This window comes from Citrus sinensis, chromosome 4, assembly GCF_022201045.2.
Source record: "Citrus sinensis cultivar Valencia sweet orange chromosome 4, DVS_A1.0, whole genome shotgun sequence".
NCBI lineage: Eukaryota > Viridiplantae > Streptophyta > Magnoliopsida > Sapindales > Rutaceae > Citrus > Citrus sinensis.
Window position 1 is genome coordinate 23,169,260 of NC_068559.1, and position 20,431 is coordinate 23,189,690.

General features: G+C 34.2%; 2 protein-coding genes across 4 annotated transcripts; one reads left to right on the forward strand and one right to left on the reverse strand.

Annotated features, from left to right (window-relative positions):
- Nucleotides 1-612: 612 nt before the first annotated feature.
- On the forward strand, nt 613-3,927 carry LOC102613580 (protein FLX-like 3). Of its 3 annotated transcripts, none has more exons than XM_052440001.1 (5): nt 613-773; nt 1,994-2,526; nt 2,694-2,839; nt 2,971-3,098; nt 3,193-3,927. In XM_052440001.1, exons 2-4 carry the CDS (start codon nt 2,000-2,002, stop codon nt 3,090-3,092), a joined length of 795 nt encoding a protein of 264 aa, XP_052295961.1. In that variant the 5' UTR covers nt 613-773; nt 1,994-1,999; the 3' UTR covers nt 3,093-3,098; nt 3,193-3,927. The 3 variants fall into 3 exon arrangements, with proteins under 3 accessions (XP_052295961.1, XP_006484468.1, XP_015387556.1); XM_015532070.3 differs by adding an exon at nt 1,171-1,273 and having other exon boundaries at nt 753-773; nt 2,971-3,927; XM_006484405.4 differs by having other exon boundaries at nt 2,971-3,927.
- Nucleotides 3,928-4,288: 361 nt separating this feature from the next.
- LOC102614076 (homocysteine S-methyltransferase 1) lies at nt 4,289-6,616 on the reverse strand. Its single transcript, XM_006484407.4, has 7 exons — nt 6,143-6,616; nt 5,980-6,036; nt 5,676-5,881; nt 5,458-5,587; nt 4,979-5,182; nt 4,804-4,875; nt 4,289-4,672 (listed from the first exon to the last, which is right to left on the reverse strand). Exons 1-7 carry the CDS (start codon nt 6,314-6,316, stop codon nt 4,529-4,531), a joined length of 987 nt encoding a protein of 328 aa, XP_006484470.1. The 5' UTR covers nt 6,317-6,616; the 3' UTR covers nt 4,289-4,528.
- Between the last annotated feature and the right edge of the window lie 13,815 nt (nt 6,617-20,431).

Genomic DNA, 20,431 nt, shown 5'->3' on the forward strand with positions numbered 1-20,431 from the left:
ATTTTGAAAAACTATTATGCAAGTGGTGGTTATATTAAATTCAACCACAAATGTCACGCATGCATTAATTGGTTGTAATACATCAGAGGTATTCTAGAATTTCTCATTTAATTAAGTGGAGGTAGTATTATTGCTTATGAAATGTGAATAGAGGAGACATCTCTAGAATATTAGTGGGGGTAAAAAATTTAGATAGTGTTTTATATGATTTAATGTAAAATAGTTCTAAGTAATAGTTTAATTGAAAATATCAATAGTAATCTCATATAACATGAGTCATAGTTTGATTGTGATACCAACGTCAAGAAAAGAAAAAAATATTAAAACGATTGAGTAAACGGAGTATCTCACGTAATGATTCAAGCTGTGTTTGGAATTCATTAGAAGTTTGGAGGGAGCTAACTTGGGCTGTAGATGTTTCAAAACATCTCTTTTATATCGTAATAAAATAAATAATGTTGATATTGGTCATTGTCATAACTCTTTTTATAATTTCAATAAAATTCATATAGTCCTAGGAAAATTGTCCAAATACGAACATTTTTTACCCTGAATGACTCGGTCTTGGTCTAGTACGCATATATTTGCTTATGTATCTGATGGGCTGAGAATAAACACATTATGTAGAAGGAGCCCGGCCCATGAGAATTATACTGGACCCACGCAAGCATCCTGCTCCCAGTCTCGGCTTAACTGTTTTACAGCATCAAGTCCATTACAATTCCTATCGGAGACCAGCGACTCTCGTTCAATGAACTCTCTTCTTTGTGATTGTGAGTTATCGTTATTGTTGTTCAGCAAATCGATTCTTTTTAGGTTTTTTTTTTTTTTTTGGTTGGATGGACACGATTTTTTTTCCAATAACTGCAGATATCGCTTATAAAAAAAATAATAAGAATAATAATTGCAGATGTCTAATGATGTTATTAATACCGTAATATTACTGCTCTTGTTTTTTTTTTTCTTTGTTTTGTGCTCAGTTTAGGGTTTCTTTCACTTGTAGAGTACTGGGCTTAGAATCATATATTGGTGGCACAATATTTGTTTTCTTGTTGTGAACTATTAACTTCATAAGCTTGGCTGATTACCATTCCTTTGTAAGCGTCTCTGTCTGCGAAGAATTATGCTTGAACAGTTGAACTTAAATTAGTATCTGAAATGTTGTGGCAGCTGTTACTTTGACGAATTGAGGATTGACTAAGAATAGCAGTGCACTTTCAATGAAAAATTAATAAGTGGGGATAGGAAGCCGAATGTAATCAGAGAGTACTCAGTAAGTTGATTTTTCACTTTCAGGGGTTCGAATAGAAACGTGATTAACTTAGAGAGAAGTTAGTGTGACAAATGATTAGCTGATGTTTAGTGTGTGTGTGTGTGTGTGGGTGTAACCTGCAGAGTGCCAATAGTTGTTTGTTTATAGTGCTTATTAATGAAAGAACAAATTAGAGTGCTGGAGCTGTTTGAGTAGGTGTCTATACTGGCTACGGAGGACTAAAAAGGCAGTGTTTATGTTTATCCGTTGCAATGCTACTTTTTCTCGCATTGATGAATTGAGATATTCTTTCGACATTGGGTAAAAAATTAAATGAGGTGATTGAACATTAGATTTTCTTTTGGTCTGTCAAGTTGGTTAATTTTAACAGGCCACGTTTTTGGAAGATTATGTCTGTAACAGTTGGTGTTTCCTTTGAGAGAAAAAGGTTAGGCTCCAGAATTGAGGTTATCTAATAAACCATTCTTCTAAGCCTAAATTGGTCTTGATGGATGGTGGATCTGGACCTGGTGTTTTGAATCAGAGTTGTGATCTACGCTGTCTGTGGGAAAAAGAAAGCTATAATTGAATGCGTCAAGAATTGTGGGATCTTCCATTAACTATTATAAATTGGTAGCTTTCGTTTAGGTTGATGTTTACTTTTCATTCTCTGACCTAGCCCATTTGGGTCATATAGTAATCGTGTTTCACCCATGGATGACAACGGCCATGTTTCTGCAGGATTAAATGGCTGCTAGAAATCATATTTCACGTCATCCTGATAGTGTTCGAGGTTTCCATGATGGTCCTCGGCCTGTATTGACCCGAGGTCTAGCACCCATGCATTTCCATCCAATGACATTGGAAGAGGAGATTGAAATACAACGTAGAGAGATGCATCGAATTATTTCTGAGAATCGGCATGCTATTGATGATAATACGCATCTGCAAAGAGAACTAACAGCAGCGAAAGATGAGATTCACAGACTGGGGCAGATAATACCCAAACTTCGTGCTGACAAAGAGGCGCACACAAGGGAGTTGTTTGATAGAGGACTCAAGCTAGAAGCTGAGCTCCGTGCTTCTGAGCCTGTGAGGGCAGAGGTGGTGCAGTTGAGAGCTGAAGTTCAGAAATTGAATAGCTCACGACAAGAGTTGACTACACAAATCAAAGGACTGACAAAGGACGTTAATCGGTTGGAAGCTGAAAACAAGCAACTAATTGCTATGAGAGCTGATATTGATGGGATCCGCAGTGAGCTTGTTGAGGCCAGGTTTGAAATTAGATATTTCCTTGGCTAAATTCTTAAATCAAGTTAGAGTTGTACTTCCTTCTCTGCTTTGATTTATTAAGCAGAATATACACCCTAGAATTGCTACTGCACACAACAAAACTTTTTCCTTTCTGCAAAATAAAATTTACATCTAGCAATATCTATAGGAGAGCATTTGAATTTGAAAAGAAAGCAAATGAGGAGCAAATTGAACAGAAGCAAGCAATGGAGAACAATCTCATTTCCATGGCTCGAGAAATCGAGAAATTACGAGCAGAGCTGCTGAATACAGAGAGGAGAGCATGTGGTCTTGGTAAAATCTCTTTCTTTCTTGGTGCTCTTACATGGAGTATACTTTTATAATCTTGGGGGTACCATGACTCTTATAGCATACTGCACCTCTGGAAAGTAAGTGATTTTGAAGCTTCTTCTATAATCATATAGGTGGCAGTGCTTATGGATTGTTGAATGGATGCCCTGACATGAGATATCCTGGTGGTGCATTTGACAATGGCTATGGTGGTGCCTGGGGACATTATGATAAGCATGGCCCTCCTCGACGATAAATTCATGTGAAGATGCTTTTGGATGATTTCAGATTTGTTTTTGCGTGTCTAGGTTTTAGCTTCTTGTCACCAAGCATTTGTAATTTTGTACTCTTTTCAGATTAAGAAAAAGGAAAGGGAGGAAAAACAAACAAAAAAGAAGGAAAGAAAAAAAAGGGAAGAAGAAGAAGAAGATACTAAACTTTAGTAGAGTGCTTGTTTTTAACTTCAGCTTATGCTTGTGACAAAATGAGGTCTGGCAACGGCATGTTCTTTGCAAGAAGAAAGAAAAATCTTGTGGAACTGAGCTGCAGTTGGGTTCATATTGAGTTGTGTATAGAGTCTCCTTAAAATTATAGGTACTCCAAATAGAAATAGTTCTGTCTATCTCTGCTTTGAAGTTGGTTTTCTTCCAGGACAGCAATTGTCTATGGCATCCTGATCTCTTATAGTTTGCATAAACTATGCTCTTTTTGGTTGGGATGATGGATTGTGGCTTTGTTGCTGTGATTTTGTCCATCCAGGGTGGTTGTAGTAGAGAATTTGTTGGAGCGGTATGATGGTACTTTTACGCCTTTCTAATGCTTCCATCCCGATAAAATAGGACTTCCTACTCCACATGATGTGCTGTTATGGTTTTTAGAGGAAGAAGTCAGATATTTGGGTTTGACTACTATTTAACAGGATTAGTTGTGATTTACAACTCCAAACTGAGTTATTTGAACTTATTACTGTCTTCGTCTGTCTTGATTTATAGTCACCAGTAGAAAAAGTTGTGATTATTAAGGTTTAGCCTAATCAGAACAAGTTCCTGAAACTCTTTGGCGGGGTTCAATAAATGTCATTCCTATTCATAGTTCGTTGGGGAAAGTAAAAGACGGGGAGTTCCCATACCATGTAAGCTATGGCTATTCCTTAGCTCATTTTAAGGTTTATTGTTTCGAAGAATCATTAGGCATTATCAAATCGATTTAAAACGCTTGGTAAGGTGAACATGGTAAATGCTTCATTTTGTTTGTTCAAAGACTTATCCGACGAGCTTTGAGAATTGAACGATGAATAAAGGAAACTACATCATCTTGAACTTGCTAATTGCAGGATTGGATGCCATTTCAAAATTCTGGGTGGCTGCATTGGACGAACTTAAACTGTCATTAAGACGAATCACAATGCCGAAATTGAGTCCTGCTTTGCTCGGGTTAACTCAAACCGGTATATATGATAACAAATGTAATATATAAACTCAGTCCCCTCCCGCCTTAACTGCTCAGAGAAGGGATGAATGTACTTGCCCCGCATTTAAGAAAGGGAAAATTAATTGAAACAGAACCAAATACAGAAGAGACAAAACTAATAATTAAAAACATATGAGCTACAGAAAGTAATGTGAGCACTAAAACCGAATGGTTATGGTTAGCAGATGGAGGATGTAGTTTTCTCGGTGAGACGATAAAGCCTCATGATCTTTCTTTCAAAACCTTTGAAACGGCTTGAATGGTGGAAGGTGTTGTTCGACAACAACCACCGATGAGTTTGGCTCCTGAATCACGCCATCTTGTTGCAAACGACTCAAATTTGCCATCACCAAGGCACTTCGATGGCTGCCAATCCAACCAGTAGCATATAAATAATAGGTACGCATGCCTCTCTGTTTGCTTTTTAGTCTGTGCATTTATGTGCGTGTGATAGAGAAAGATGATTAATTAACAAGTCATAGTAACTCAAGACTCACCAGCCATTTCTTAGCTCGGCCATCCCATACCTCACCGCTATTAGGATAAACAACGATAGCCTTTTTAGTCAGCTGAAACTCAGAAAAAAAAATTTACAGCTTAAAACAACTTAAATTTAGATGCAGATAATACATTGGTCATTTATCTCATAATGATGTTTGTACAACGACTTACCTCCTTGAAATAGCAGATGAGATTTTCAACGAACTGGGGAGGTGCACAGTTTATGCCCACTGCATTCACTTTGCCGCTCTTGTTTATTATATCAAGGCATTCCTTAAAGCTCTCTCCTGATGGGGCGTTCTCACCATCTACGGAACTGAAGCAGATCCAAGATGGGATTTGGATGTTCTCTTCCTCCAGCAGCTCTACCAATGCCTGTAAGTTGAGACGTTTAACTTGTATGATGTTATGAAACGGAAAAGTTTTCAGAGCAATAGAGTTCTACAGAAGTTTGATCATAAAGTTAGAATTTGAGAAGTTATTCCTACATTCTTGATCCAGGACAGATAAAAGATTTGAAATGAGTAATATAAAAAGGATTCAATAGATTTGATCTGTGAGCATTACATTAATATCAATGACTCCAGCCAGTATTATTGAGTTATCCAAAACAGATAACACAGAAACCAAAAAATACTGCAGGAACAAACCTGAGCCTCGAGTTTATTGGGGATGGTTTCAAAAGCAAGCAAATCTGGACCTGATTCGACAAGGACTTGCAATCTGCGCCGGTGGAAATCTTTCAGCTTCTCCAGATCTACCCCAGGTCCGTAATTTCCACTGGAAGCAAAGTAGAAAATTTGCATGAGTGGATTATCAAATATGTTTGATTATGCATCTGTGTGTTATCTACTTAGCAGGCAGCTACCTATACTCAGAACCATCGGCAAGATAAGCTCCGTAGCTTCCGATTGAAGCTGCAACCAATGCTCGGTTGTAGTTATGCCCCGGAACCTTCTTTACAGCATCCCAGAACTTGTCTCGGGCTTCAACAGCCAATGTAACGCTCTTCTCTAGTAACGATTCCGCTTCTTCGATTGACAATCCCCTGGAAAGAAAGCCTGGAATGGTGGCCTGTAAAAGCAGAACAAAACTTTTTTTCAGAAATAAAGCTTGTCAAATTAAAAAAGCCAATTCCATTAAATAACTCAGGACACATGAATAAGGCAAACCTGGTAGGATGAAGTGACCAAAATATCAGCACCGGCCTCCAGGTATTCCAAATGAACCTGCAAAAATGAGAGAAACAAGTCTTTATCTGAACAAAAACAAAAGCACATTTTAGGCGTAAAGAAAGATCAGAGGGTATTGATGAAACTTGAAAGACAAAGTTACCCGCTTGACGAGGTGGGGTTGTTTGATCAAATAAAGAGCGCTCCAAAGAGGGTCGTTAATGGAGGCGCCGTGAGTCTCAAGCTGGGTAGCGAAGCCTCCATCAATGACAGCACAGCCGCCGGCTTTCTCAATTAGATCATCCAAAGACGACGCCGTGGTGTTTTCCTTGCCCATATTCAGAAAAGTCTCTAGATTTACGCTCACCAACAGGAGTGAACAAACAGGGTAAGTGTAGGCTTTATGGGCGCCGGAGACAGAGGGTGGTTTTGTTTTCTTTTGAATATTCGTTACGTGTATGCAGCTCAAATTATAATTTCTGAATAGGGACGAAAAAAAGTTCAGGTTCTTGACAGCATTGAGTTTCTTTCGCAGCTTCTTAAACCTTCCCCTTTAAAGCTCTTGGGTCTTCCGAATTTGCTTGGATTGTTTGGGCCCCACTAACTACTTACATACCTTAGCTGCCAATAGCTTCAAAGTCGAAACTTACGTCAATACCAACCGTTGATTCATTTAAACTATTATTATAGTTAGTGGTTTATCACTGATGACGGTTGGCAGTAATATGATAAATAAAAATCTTCACCAACAAAGTGTTAGCTCCACTGACAATGGAGTCTCCTTAAGTGGCTTGATTGGGTTTGCTCATTAGTTCGAGTCGCAGGAAAGTTGTGCCTCTCGGTTCGAGCGGGGACTTCTAGTCTGGATTGTGGTACGGACTTAAAAGCATCTCCCACAGACCACAGTTGAGGCCCTCCCCAGGATAAATCGTGGTCAAAACCAAAAAATAAATAAATAAAAATCTTCTCTCGATTTAAACTCTCATCAATTTTTTAAAATCTTATCGCATGTGTGCATAGATTAGGTTTTATTTATTTATTGACCGAAAAATTGCGTTGCACCAACATGAATTCTTATCAAAAGAATTTAAATTATAAAAAAAATCATAAATAATAATATGTGTATAAAACCTCAGCTAACCATGATCATAAACCGGCGGACCAGCCAGTCAACTAATTTGATTTTTAATTTCTCTTAATGAAACCTTACCTTCTTGTATCAGTTTAAAGCGACAATGTTTTTTTTTTTTTTTTGAAAATTTTATCTCTATATACCAATGTATTTATTTGATTGTTATTTTAACGCAGCCGTCATTTTTCTTGACCAAATTTGTAATGACATTTCGAATGGTGGTAGTAGGTAAGTGAGAAGATTTGCCACCCAAAAAAGACCAAGAGTTGGTTTCTTTTATTCTTTCTAACCAAATACTTTTACGATCTCTTTTTCCATTCTGACCGTTCAAAATATAATTCAACAAACTTGCTGAATCAGTGAAAATTTAATCAGTTTTTATCTAATTTGTTTGACTGGATTGTTCGAGGGTTTTATTTTCAACTCATAATTTATTTGAACAACTATGTTTGATTATGACAATGATCAATCGGAATTTTCTTTTCATTATAGTGTAAATTAGATTGATTTCAATACTTTATGAGTAGAACTGAATTGAAAAATATGTAATTAGCATTTAATTTGTAAAATGACAATCTGATCGAGTAGCATTCAAGTATTTTTAATGGAATCCGCAGACATATATAATGCCTAATGGAGAAATGAATGACTGAAAATAGTGTGATACGCGTATAATAATTACAAAATCCAACGAATGAAGAAATGCGGACATGCTAATGGATGCAAAGTGGATATCATAACGCTGTCAATTCTTCCAAATTCCCATTGCTTTTCACCGACTACACGCTTACCCATTAGTGTAAAATTTTATGACCAAAATTAATAATGCCATGAAAGATAAGACGTGCCAATATTGAGATGAACGAAGCCATGGGAGAAATTTTAGAATATCTTTAATATATTATAATTATTTGATACATGCATGTTATGTATAGTTGAATTTAATATAATCACCAAGTTTTTTTAACTAAATGGATCGTAGCATCATTTACTTGTTGTATAACTGACATGATACCTTGATGTATTTTAAAAATTCTCAGCTAATGGCCAGTCAACTCACTCGAGTAACCTCTTGTAAAATAAATGTCAAATATGGCAGAGTAGATTAGAAATGTTGCTACCTCTGAAAATGATATGGGGGTCGTTGAGAGAGCAGTAATAAATAAATATTTGCCAGAAAAGCACAGTTCACCAAATGAGAAAGAATTGAAGTTGAAGATCATTCTAAAATAATAATAATAATAATAATAATATATGCATATCAATTCTGAACCCTACATATAATATGGAGAATGTGTGTGCACGCTCAGTCAAAAGAAATGAAGGAAACAAAATTCTGAATCTAAGATGGGACTCAATTAAAAGTCACTCAAAGTCAATATGCCTCTCCTTTAAAATAAGTGTGATTCGTTGGGAAATTCAAAAAGAGCTGGCAACGCGGTTTGATCCATGCCCTTATTGAATTTCTAGATCCACCGGTTCAGTAGCTTCTTATCTCGGTATTAATTGTAATGAGTTTATTATAGAATATGGCACGTTCGTCGCTCATGTATGCGTAATTAGATTTGTTCGGCTGATTATTGAACCTAATCTCTCGTCCGAATCCATGTGAAAATCGCAAAGGAATTGGCATCAAGCTAGCTGTTTTGATTTTTGAAGGGCAGGCAAATAGTTAAAATTATGCATGCATGTCATGCTTTGTCTCACAATAGCTTTAATGCATTGCGTTCGAGCCATAAGGTTGCAGATAATATTTTTTTTTCTTGATTTGTTAGCGTGGTGCGTTAAACCAGATTTTGAATTCTCATAATCTGAATCCGAATTGTAATCCAAATTCGAAAGAGAATATGAAATCTGAATTCATCTGAACCTATCCGAATCCAAACTCATTGTGATTGGACTTGAAATCGGATGGATTTTTTCCCCCTTCTGAATTATTTGAAATTTAATTAAATTCATCGGAATCTAATCCAAATCCAAAATTGTCCACCCCTAAAGAACTGAGCAAATATCATCTCATTTTCCGAAAATCTAACATTGCCTAGCTAGCAAAATTTTATGAACAAAAAAAATTCTTGTTGTTCTTGTGTATTTGAAATATTTTAATATCGTATATACTCTTTCTAATTAAGTAGAACTAGTATAGTGCAACCTAAAGGAGAGATACGTAAAATTATATGGTGCTGTTGTTATCATTGAGAACTTAAAAAGGGCCGTGGACTATACCCACCTCAAAGGAGGCCCAAGAACAAAATTATAGAATGCAATGCTCAAACCTTTTAATTGTTGATGAAAAAATTGAGGATAAGGTTTTATTTACGTTTTATATTTATGGAGTGTGAAATATACGATAAAAAAAAAAAAAAAATAGAGTGCGTTGCTGATAGTTAAGAATTAAGATGGTCTTATGGCCGGACTATTTTAATATCAATACCTAAATTTTGTTTATGGGCAATTTTCAGAAACCTCTCCCAAGGTTTGATATAATTTCACTTAGATGGCGAGTTTGATTGTATTCTCACTTACTTCCCCTGCCGTTAGTATACATACGGTTTAACCGTTAGTTGACGAGGGCAAATATGTAAAAGACAAGGTGAAATTATAAAAAAATCAAATAATAATAAAAAATAGTTTAAAATCTATTGGACAATTGTATTAACCGATAGACACAATATCAATTGTGTAAAAGAGTGCATTTCTCTTTCTCTTTTCTTTCCCCAGCACCAAAAATCAATGGATGACATTCTCTCACAATTTTCACTGTACTCACCTACTCTCATTTGCTGGAACAAAAAGAAATACACATCAAAAGCATACATAACCCATGAAGAAGAAAAACATAGGTGGTCGGAGAAGGCCACCGACTGATGACGGTCAACGGCGGCCGGAAGATGCCACTGTTATTGGAGTTTGTAAGAGGTCAGTTACTTTATCAAAGTCTAAAATTTTTAAATACCTTTGATTTTCTTGTTTTTGGAGTTTTATAAGTAGTTGTTGGTTGTGTTTGATTTGCCTTGTTCATGGGTCGGTGCTGGAAAATTTGATTAAAAGGAGAATGAGTTTAGCCATATGTGGCCATGAGTTGAAAAAATTTAATTATTAGTTATTTTATGTTTGTGATTTACACCATACATAGCGTAATAAGGCTATAAAGCCAAAATTTTGTTATTGTTATGCAAATTGGTGTGTAAAATAGAAGTAGTCTTAGCTGTAATTTTTATTTTTCTCGCCAAAGTTTGCTTAAGTTGATATGTTTATGAATTTGCAGTGTTTGTATGCGCCTGTCGCAGAAACACAGTTTCTGCGTTTTTGGGTGACAAGTTTGTCTCCCATGCGACAAGTCCTTATCGCACTAATACAGACTGTATTTTTGGGTGACAATATTGTCGCACGTACGATGAACTGATGTCGCCTGTATTGAGTTTCTGTGTTTTTAGGTGACAAAATTGTCGCACGGGGGACAAGTCTTGACGCACAAAAATACTGTTTTTGTCTGTTGTGCGACGATATGCTTTTGTCGCAATACATTCTGTGTTTTTAGGCGACAGCTTTATGTCTCCCGTGCGACAATTTTTTTGTCGCACGAACGCGATTTCTGTTTTTTTAGATGACAAATAGGATTTTTGGACGACAAGTGAAACAATATTTTTGTGTTTTGTGCGGTGGCATGCTCTTATCTCACATACAAACATTCTGTATTTTTGGGCAACAAGTGTTGTCTCCCGTGCGACATTTTTTGTCACACGTACTCAGTTTTTGTTTGTTATCTGACATGCATATGACATGAAAAATATTAAAATGTATTACTATTATCATTTTTCTTTATTACTGTAACTGTTGTTATTATTGTTTAGCAATGTCATTAATATTATTATTCATAATTATTACTTTACTTTCACTTATTAACATGTGCTTAATCACATATGATAAAGACGAAAGGCCAGTTGAAATGGACTGCTTTGACTTAGCAGATGAGAATGAGTTTGCTCTCTCTAATTTGAATGATGAGGTTCACATTGAGCAAGTGACGACAATAGAAGATTTTGTTGAGATGATGGCAACAAATGACGATAGAGATGTCTTTGCAGATGAATGTACAGAAGATTTTTGTATATTTTGTATAAATGTGATACTAACACAGTGACAATGCCATGTATAAAGTATAACTTAGCTATCTATCATGGCATATTGTTAGTGTAGTTATTATTTTTGTTCTTTTTGTGTATATGGGCGACTTCTAGATGTATAGGCTGATGAAATTCAGTCAAATTGTGATTTTGAGCAACTGTAAGCTGCGGAAATGTACATGTGACTGTTATTTAAGTGATGGTGTCATTCTTGTTAGTATTATTTTCCAATTCAATTAACTGATATTAATGTTTTTTAGGTCTCAGCATAAATTAAAATGTTTGTTATTTGTATTGTCGGTTGGGTGACAAACAACTTGATGGATTCAATTTTAGTCTGTTGCTGAGAGAAGTAAATTATGTTGGTGTAGTTTTTTATTCCACATCCATGCAAACATCCTGTAATTTGGGGAGACAACATTTATCTCCCGTGGGACATGTTGTTGTCTCCCCAAATTACAGAATGCTTGACTCGAAATTACAGAAACAAGCATTCTGTAATTTGGGGAGTCAAGATGTTGTCTCCCGTGTGACAATGCTTGTCTCCCCAAATTACAGAATGCTTGTTTCTGTAATTTCGAGCCAAGCATGCTGTAATTTGAGGAGACAACAACATGTCGCACGGGAGATAAATGTTGTCTCCCCAAATTACAACATACTTCTCTCGAAAAGTTGGAGCAACGATTGCTCGTCTCCCGGGAGATAAATGTTGTCTCTCCAAATTACAAGATGTTTGCCTGGAGGTAAAATCAAAAACTACACCAACATAATTTACTTCTCTCAGCAACAGACCATTCCAGTCTCCACCAGCAAGGGATTCAATTTTGCTACAAAAAACAAAACCACCAATATTTGACACAAGCTACTATTAACCTATAACACAACACATATTCTCACCGACCAACATCTCAATGAAATTACAAAAAGAAGGCAACTCATGATTCTCACCAAGCAACAATCAACTTATTAACACAAGGTATCAAAACAGACATAATAACAATCTTAAATATATGAATGGAAGTTCGGTCGATACAAGATTCAATAATTAATATAAATATTAATATATCATTTATAATTAATATCACCGTTAAATATGTCAATGGCAATCTTCCTCCTAAAATATTGTCCATGCCAACTGTCAAAATTAAATTGTAGCTTAAACATTAAGTACATCGTAAACATTAACATAAACACCCCACAATCGTCGCTTCCGGGTTGTTGAGGCACATCATCAACGCTCACTAGTTTCCAGGGTTCCGCACTATGTAAGTTTGGCCGGATGTTGTAAACCCCAACATCTTCCAGCCATTGGGGAAAGATAACTAGAAGTGGCTTCAATAGCTGACCATACGTTTTGTCCTCACGAAACTGCTTTATTAAGTTATAGATAGAGATCTGCTTGCGCCGGAAGTCTACCCGGGCTAAAACCCAATGGTTGTCTTCCAAGTTAATTGGAATTAAAACCTGTAAATGGCTTTTTAAGCCCTTTCTCGCAGATTTTTCATGCTACATGATGAGCTTACAAAATTTGTCTTCCCATCAATGTGCCATTCTACTTAATCTACTTAAAATGAGACAAACAAACCGTCATAGGCATTTTGTCGAACACCTCATGTGCCATTTTTTACCTACCAATTTAATTAAACCGTTTTTTATATTTACACAACAATCAATCCTAATATTCATCTATAATCAATCTTACACTCATCTAGCTATCAACATCATTTCATTTCATTTCGGTAAAAATAAATATGGTTAAAAAAGAAAAAGAAAAATGATTCATATAAAAGAAATAAGGAGATGGGTTGAATCCAACTTTTTAATCTAAATATTGAGTACTTACAGTAGTAATTAATTAAGAGAGCAGATGGGCTTGAGAAAATGTTTGTTCCTTTCCTGTAAAATTAAAAAAAATTAAAAACATATAAATTAATTGATTAATGGAGAATGGGGGGAAGCAAGTATTGTGTAATGTGTGTAGAATATATAGATGGAGGAGAGTCCTAGTACCAAGAGCTGCAACTTATTCTGGAAAATCCGGCCAAAATGGGGAGAGCAAATCGTTTTTGTTTTTTGTGTCATAATATTCATTTATTTATATATGAAATACGAAAATAATATTTTATTACTTTATATTATAAATTAAAAACAACAATATATGTGTGTATTTTACTTAACTGCTCTTGTCTTTACATATTTTTTAAAAAATTATGGAATGAGGAAAAAACCTTTCCAGAGAGAGAAAGGTGATGGGGGAAACAAGAGAGAGATTCATTCGTACTAGAGATAGACCTTCTCACCGAAAAAAAAAACACATGAACATGAAAATGAACATGGTGATTTTTTTAGTTTTTATTTTGTTAAAATGAGAAACAAAAGGAGTTCGCAATATAAGCATAGCCAAGATTACCGATAACTTGGCAGAAATATTACGGCCAAAATTAGTGGAGGTAGAGCCACGTGCTGCCGGAGATCAATTTGCTGTCAAAAGCCCGTCCAGCCACTGTCGATTGTTGCCGGAAAAGTCAAGACGTAGGTTGAATTTGGAGAGAAGATGAGGTAAATGTATGGTACCCTATTTTTGCCCATAAACACACTCATTGGTAAAAGCACCCATATGAAGTTGTTGGTGCCAAATCTTAGGCTTTGTTTAAGTGGTTTGGATATTTTAGTAATTTTACAAGTCAACTAACGGTCAAACCGTATGTGTACTAACGGCATGGGAGGTAAGTGAGAATACAATTAAACTCGCCATCTAAGTGAAATTATATCAAACCTCAGGGGAGGTTTCTACAAATTGCCCTTTTGTTTATTAAAAACCTTCGATCATGAAAAGAATTGGGCCCGATTAGAAATCCATTCATGGCCTTTTACAGTTGCACTATTGTCACTTCTCTACAAATCTTTTAGAACTCCTTTAGTCTGCTCGACTTATTGTTGGGCTTTTTAGGCTTTTGATCGGCTCAACTTTGTGGTTTCAAAATTCACAAATGAAACAAACAATATTTTTCGTTTTCTGAATTTGATGTATTGGAATTAAAATAATTAGAATTTGGCGAAAATATACTGTGTGTCAATTTAGGTAACAATTTTATTTTTGTATAATAATAGAATGCAATGCTCAAACCTTTTAATTGTTGACAATTACAAGGTTTTTATTTATGTTATTTATTTATGTAGAGGCGTGCAGTGTTGTTGATTGTTGACAATTAAGATGGTCTGAGTTTTTAAAATATCTAATGTCACTTGTCTACTTGTGTTAGTGTATATAACTTATCTTTTTATTTAGTAATCACCCGTTACCCACCCGAATTTTGTTCATAAAAAACCTTTGATCATGAAAAAAATTCGCCTGATTGTTAAAGCCCTTAACATAGTTTTGGAATCCATTTATGGGCTCTATAGCTTTTATTATATTTATACCAGGTATAAATTTCCAAAATGGGGCTCTCCTGGAATTGGAGGATCTCAAGTGCATGTTAGGCAACAAGCTATATAGAGAGTGTTTATTTCCTTCTCACGTGAAATTGTTGGTGTTTTAAGATACTGCACTTGACTTGAGTCGCAATAGCTTGTTGCCTCAACGTATGTGTAGTCATAGACTTTGGGATCTGAATATATGAAGCATAACAAAAACACTAAATGAAATATTCATAAATTAAACTAAAAATAACAGCTGGATTTATTTGATAGAGCATTGTATCTAAAGGATCAGGATTCTCTCATGATTCCTGATCTGATCATATTTTGAATAAATAACTCAATTGTTGATTGGTAGTTAATAAATAAAAAAATAAAAAAAAGTTGAATTTTACCCATATCCAACCACTAAATCACACATGATAGAAAATCTTTAAAACTCAGTAGAGCTCACATTAGGAGAGGATCATATTCTGTGTTTAAATACAGAGAAATTAATGCCGAGTTTAGTTAGAACTTAGAAGTAGGAGTTAATCAACCAGCATTTCTTGTGGAATGAAAGTAGGTACTAATACAAGAATATGAATTTCTAAATTATAAAAGAAATTTTAAGAGAGTTAGAAGGATTAAAAGGAGAGAGAGAGAGAGAAGAAAAGAAAGAGTGTTTCGTGGGTAGTTGAGTGATTGAGTGAGTTGACTAAGAACCCTAAAACAAAACAATAAAATGACTCAAAAGAAATGCAACTCGACAACGTGTAATTGCAATCTTAGGACGATGATAATGACGGCTAATGACTACTTATTAGACTGGACATATATATTATAAACAAAGGCCTAGTTCATCATCCTGTGATAAGGTTTGACATTTAATAGCATCACTTCCCCACCCCAACTAATTAAGTCCCACATTAGACGTAATCTCAATGTAAAATTTAATTAAAAAAGATTGCGTTTATGTTTAAGGTAAAGGATATTATTCCCACCAATTTAAAAATTATTACAAGTGTAAGTAATTACTGCAAGTTTTTGAATAATGTTTTATAACTATCTCAAATTTTAGTTTTATATCAGCTAGCGATATTCAACAGTTAATTGCATTAACTGTTGTTAAAAAATCTAGAATAATATCTTATGACCATCTCAAGTTTTAGTTTTATTAGTTTATTTATATAATTTCTTCAACTTATGATTGAATTTGGGCAAAATAAATATTAAAAAAAAGTTTTGATTCTGAGTGGCATACTCGTCAATTCATCAACAATTATGATTTTAAACATTCGAAACAAATGCCATCTAGAAGACTTGATTTCAATTTTAAGCCCCTACTAAATAAATATATATAAAAAAAAATCACGAGCGATCATTACTCCCTCCCTAATCTCCATGCACAAAAATTGAGCCGATTCTGTATATTCAGATGCAGTTTCTGCAGCAATATTCATGCGTCGGTTTCACTTTGTCAGGCTGTCTTTATATAAAATGGCAAAAGTTGGAAAACTCTGAAACACTCACCATCAAATATGTTGCTTCTACAACAACTTTATTTGATTACATAATAAATCAAAGTTCAGCACAAGCGTACGGCTAACAGCAAAAGGCTCAATTAATATTCAGGTCTTATGCAGACCATGGAACCAAATATTGCAAGCTATTAAATTTTACAGTGTATGCTTTATGGAGCGTTGGCTGGAGTGACCTGTAAAAGAAACAGAAGAAACTGAATGCAGTACCAATTTTAATTGATATATGTTGCGTTTGACCAATTAAAGAAAATTATTAGCTATTGGAATGGGCGAATTAATTTTCTTTTTAACTCATTTATTGACTAGTAATTAAAGATTTGGTTGAATGACTTTCAAGCATTTTTCTTTAATCACTCATGCGAGTTTGAATTTGTGAAAAGTTAAAGAGTGAAAGAATTAATTTAGATTTTACATATGTCCATTGCCCACGCCTATTTTTTGAAAAAAAAAATAAATGCTTCTCTTTATCTTTCTTCCCAAAACAATTCTTTTAGACTGTTTTATTTTTATCAAAAATGATCAAAATGCACTAATGGGTTTTCGGCCTAGCGGAAGAGAGTCTAGAGATTAGTTGCAGTCCTTCAATTATTTTTTCATAAGTAAGTAGAGACAGTTCCGTAATTAACGAGGGTCATCCGAACAGGTCTTGATTAATGGGCAAACTTAATCAAGACGCTTTTATCTTGTACACTCGTGGTGTCCGAAAGTCAAAGGTGAGCTTGCAGTACAACAATAAAACGAAAGCATTGTGGAATTTGGAGGAAAAGTAATGTTAGTCACTTCCACTCCCCACCACTAAATCCCACTTGACTCTTAAAGTCAAAATAAAATTTTAAAAAATAGTTGATCCGAAAAAGAGAAATTAATTCTGTTTGGGTGGAACTGAAGTGGCGTTAATGGTCGAGTGAGTTAAATCACAATTCTATTCCAAGGTGAATACTTCATTACTTATTAGACAAAATTAATTTTGTCATTCCAGTATTTTTTTTTTTAAAAAAAACCTGAAACTTGACGCTACCCATTGTCGGAGCTGGCGAAACTTGACTGGTGATAGGCCCTCTTATCCTTCCAGCCTTTGCGCGATTCTGACTGCTGACGAGCCCCCATTTAATTTTTGCCCTACATCAACTAATTAGATAACAACGTCATCAGATTGTGGGGTTCCTAGATAGCTACTCACTTTGTATACAACTTGTCTAGTTGTCTGCTTTTCGATTGAAATGCAAGAATAAATTCAAGTCCATCCATAAATAAAAATGTCAACATGCATGAATTGCGAGTTAGAGGGTTTTTCTCTTTAAATTTTGCAGTTGCTTTTCTAATTATTATTTGTTTTTCAAACAACTTTTCTAATTAATAACTTGAGTCACGAGACGTGAGAAAGTTATTAGTTTCTTTGCCGATTGCCATTCGACGGCAGTGAATGTTCAACTAGACACGTGCACACAATTAATCAAGATACAAATAACTCGTTAACTGGTTGTATTTTATATATAATTACTTTCTTTTTATGTACAATTAAAAGAAATTAATTACGGTTTGGCAGTTATCTCGGCCATGACCAACATTTCTGTATAAATGGCGGCGTATAATCAGGAAAGAAATTTAAAAAGAGTGTTAGTTAATGCTGCTTGCCGGCTTCACTGAGCTTTTTCCCCTTTTAAAGTTGGGGTCGTTCTGGCGTCGTTTATCATCAGAAAGGTGGCGAACTACTTTGGTTACTTGATAATTAAATTATCTAATATTAATAATTGTCAATCGGATATTGTCTTGTTCTCTCTCTCTCTATCTTTATCTTCTTATGTTTGTGTAGCCCATATGGGGAAAGACACTTTAGGGACTAAGAGCTGATGATCTTAAATTACATAAACTTTATTATATGACCAGTAATTGAGTGCCATAAGAAATTACAATGTTTATTTCAAAACAATGTAGTACAATGTAGTTGTGTGGATGCAACAAACATATGTGTCTCTATCATGCAATTTGAAATTTTTAAATGGTAAAACTCATTATGTTCTCTTTATTTTTTTATTATTACTTCGACAATTTTTTTTTTTTAAAAAAAGGGTACCAAAACCAAAGGGCAAAAATATTAAAAATTAATGTAATCTCTTAATGTACTTTAAAATTAATTAATATCGTCCTTAGGAATTTAACCAAATAGTTTTCAAGTAAATTTATTTATCTGGACACTCAAAATTTTAATCTTCAATAACCAATTAAAATATTAATTTGTGTACCCTACCCTTTAAATTAATATGCATAAACAGTTTGAAAGTTTCATCAAACTCGCCAGAAATCTCTTTTCAAGACACTGCCTATAAGAAATGAAGAGCTGAACTAACAGAATATTACCTGATTATATGCTTTAGTCAGGATTAGAAAATAATACCTCAAAAAAATGCATAGTGGGATGCGTAACGAAGTTTTATATAAAGAATGTACTTGTCATTTAACACATCGGGGTTTACAAAAAAACTTTATTTTGGCCTGATTTTATTTAAAATTTTTTAAGATGGGAGTCCAAACAAATTTTTTAAACTTCCAAACAAAATTTTTAAACTTCTTTTAATTTTCTCTCAAATTTAAATTCAGGTGGTCAATAAAATTAATAAAATTGTTATTATTCAGTTAAATGCTTATTTTTAAAAAGAAAATATAAAATTATTATTTTTTTAATTCCTACTTATCTCAAAATACGAATATTGGCGATCAGTTAAGAAAGGCTGCTTGAAATTAAGCTGTCGGTCCAATTTTGAGTGCTTTTATTACTTAAATTTTGCCACCTCAATAAATGAAGTGGGGTTTTGGCCAATGGCCATTGTGGCATTCACATACATGTAGCTAGCCTACCCTAATTTAATAATGCAGATGGCTTAATAATGTAGATGCCGTCTTATTATACAACGAACGGCCGATTGGTCCCAAAAATAGTTGTACCCAATACCCATAGAAATACTTCTGATATATACTAACACTTGAATATATGAAAACGTCAACCAATATTAAGGTGAAAGAAACAGGCTTTTCTTTCAGAAAAAACGAAGTCGGTTTGTTGGCCAAACACATTATTACATCAATGCTTTGAAATATTAAAAAAAAAAAAAAAAAAAAAAAAAAACAGAAGTGACGACCTCAATTAGCTGCATGCATTTGAAGTCCACAAATCAAGGAGATTGGATACTGTAAAAATAAATGTATAATATTAACACGCGCTACATTGATGATGGAGTTTAACGTAGGAAAAAAAAAAATGATATTATCTTGAAAGGATAATTATGAGTTATGCCAAATACTGAGTAGAATGGGTGCATGGGATAATAAAGTAACTTTTTAGAGTTATATTTTCAGTTACAGGTGTTTATTTTGAGCTCATAATATATTAATCAAAACTTATAAAGAGACAAATCTAACGTAATACATTATTTCATATTTTCTTTGTGGTTTGGACAGGAAATTCTGTTGCTTTAGTCCCCATTTAGCTAGTTTAAGATTTTTTTTTTAATTTCTTTTAGAAATTTTATCTTTTTTTAGATATCAAATTTAAGTGTCTTTTTTTTTCTTTCTTTCGGCCAATCTTATTTTTAATATAATAATAATAATAATTTAGATTTACTTATTTTAATAAAATCCTAATTTGTTATTCAGACTTATACAATAATATTTCAATTATTCATAAACTTTTGTTTCTCTATCTTTTAGCTTTCTTTACCTTTTCCATTTTGTCACTGACACTAAGAATTCTCATTTTATAAGAAATATTAACATGGTGTTCATTTGTGTCTCTATAATGTACTGAATGAAGTGTGTAATATATATATATATATATTTTTTTTTTTAATTTACTTTTCCACTAGGTATATATAGATGGATGCAATCGACAACCCATGAATGCATTTACTGAAAATTGGAAAATGAACCCCATATTTTATAAACACATACGTGAACGTACAGAGAAGGGTTTTCCAGTAGATGACGTAACTTCATAATTTATACTAAATTCAGTCAAATTTTTGTCTGGAGTTATAAACGACGATGGTGATAAGCATTCGTGCAAAATTTTGCCTTTCTTTTTCTTTTATTTTATAATTAGCAAATAATATTCCTGTTTCTTTTCCTCGACAAACGAATTCCGAAAGCTTATGGGATCTACGAACTACAATCTATCCAATAATTAGAGTGTCTGAAAGTTTTACCATTTTACCAAATGACGCAAATAATAAAAAATATAAAAGAAAATCAGACAA

Coding starts and splice junctions, on each gene's coding strand:
- LOC102614076 (XM_006484407.4), bottom strand. CDS start 6,316: ATGGGCAAGGAAAACACCACGGCGTCGTCTTTGGATGATCTAATTGAG. Junction 5,882..5,979: donor TGGTCACTTCATCCTACCAG/GTTTGCCTTATT, acceptor CTGCTTTTACAG/GCCACCATTCCAGGCTTTCT. Junction 5,588..5,675: donor GCCGATGGTTCTGAGTATAG/GTAGCTGCCTGC, acceptor CTTTGCTTCCAG/TGGAAATTACGGACCTGGGG.
- LOC102613580 (XM_006484405.4), top strand. CDS start 2,000: ATGGCTGCTAGAAATCATATTTCACGTCATCCTGATAGTGTTCGAGGT. Junction 2,527..2,693: donor AGTGAGCTTGTTGAGGCCAG/GTTTGAAATTAG, acceptor CAATATCTATAG/GAGAGCATTTGAATTTGAAA. Junction 2,840..2,970: donor GAGGAGAGCATGTGGTCTTG/GTAAAATCTCTT, acceptor ATAATCATATAG/GTGGCAGTGCTTATGGATTG.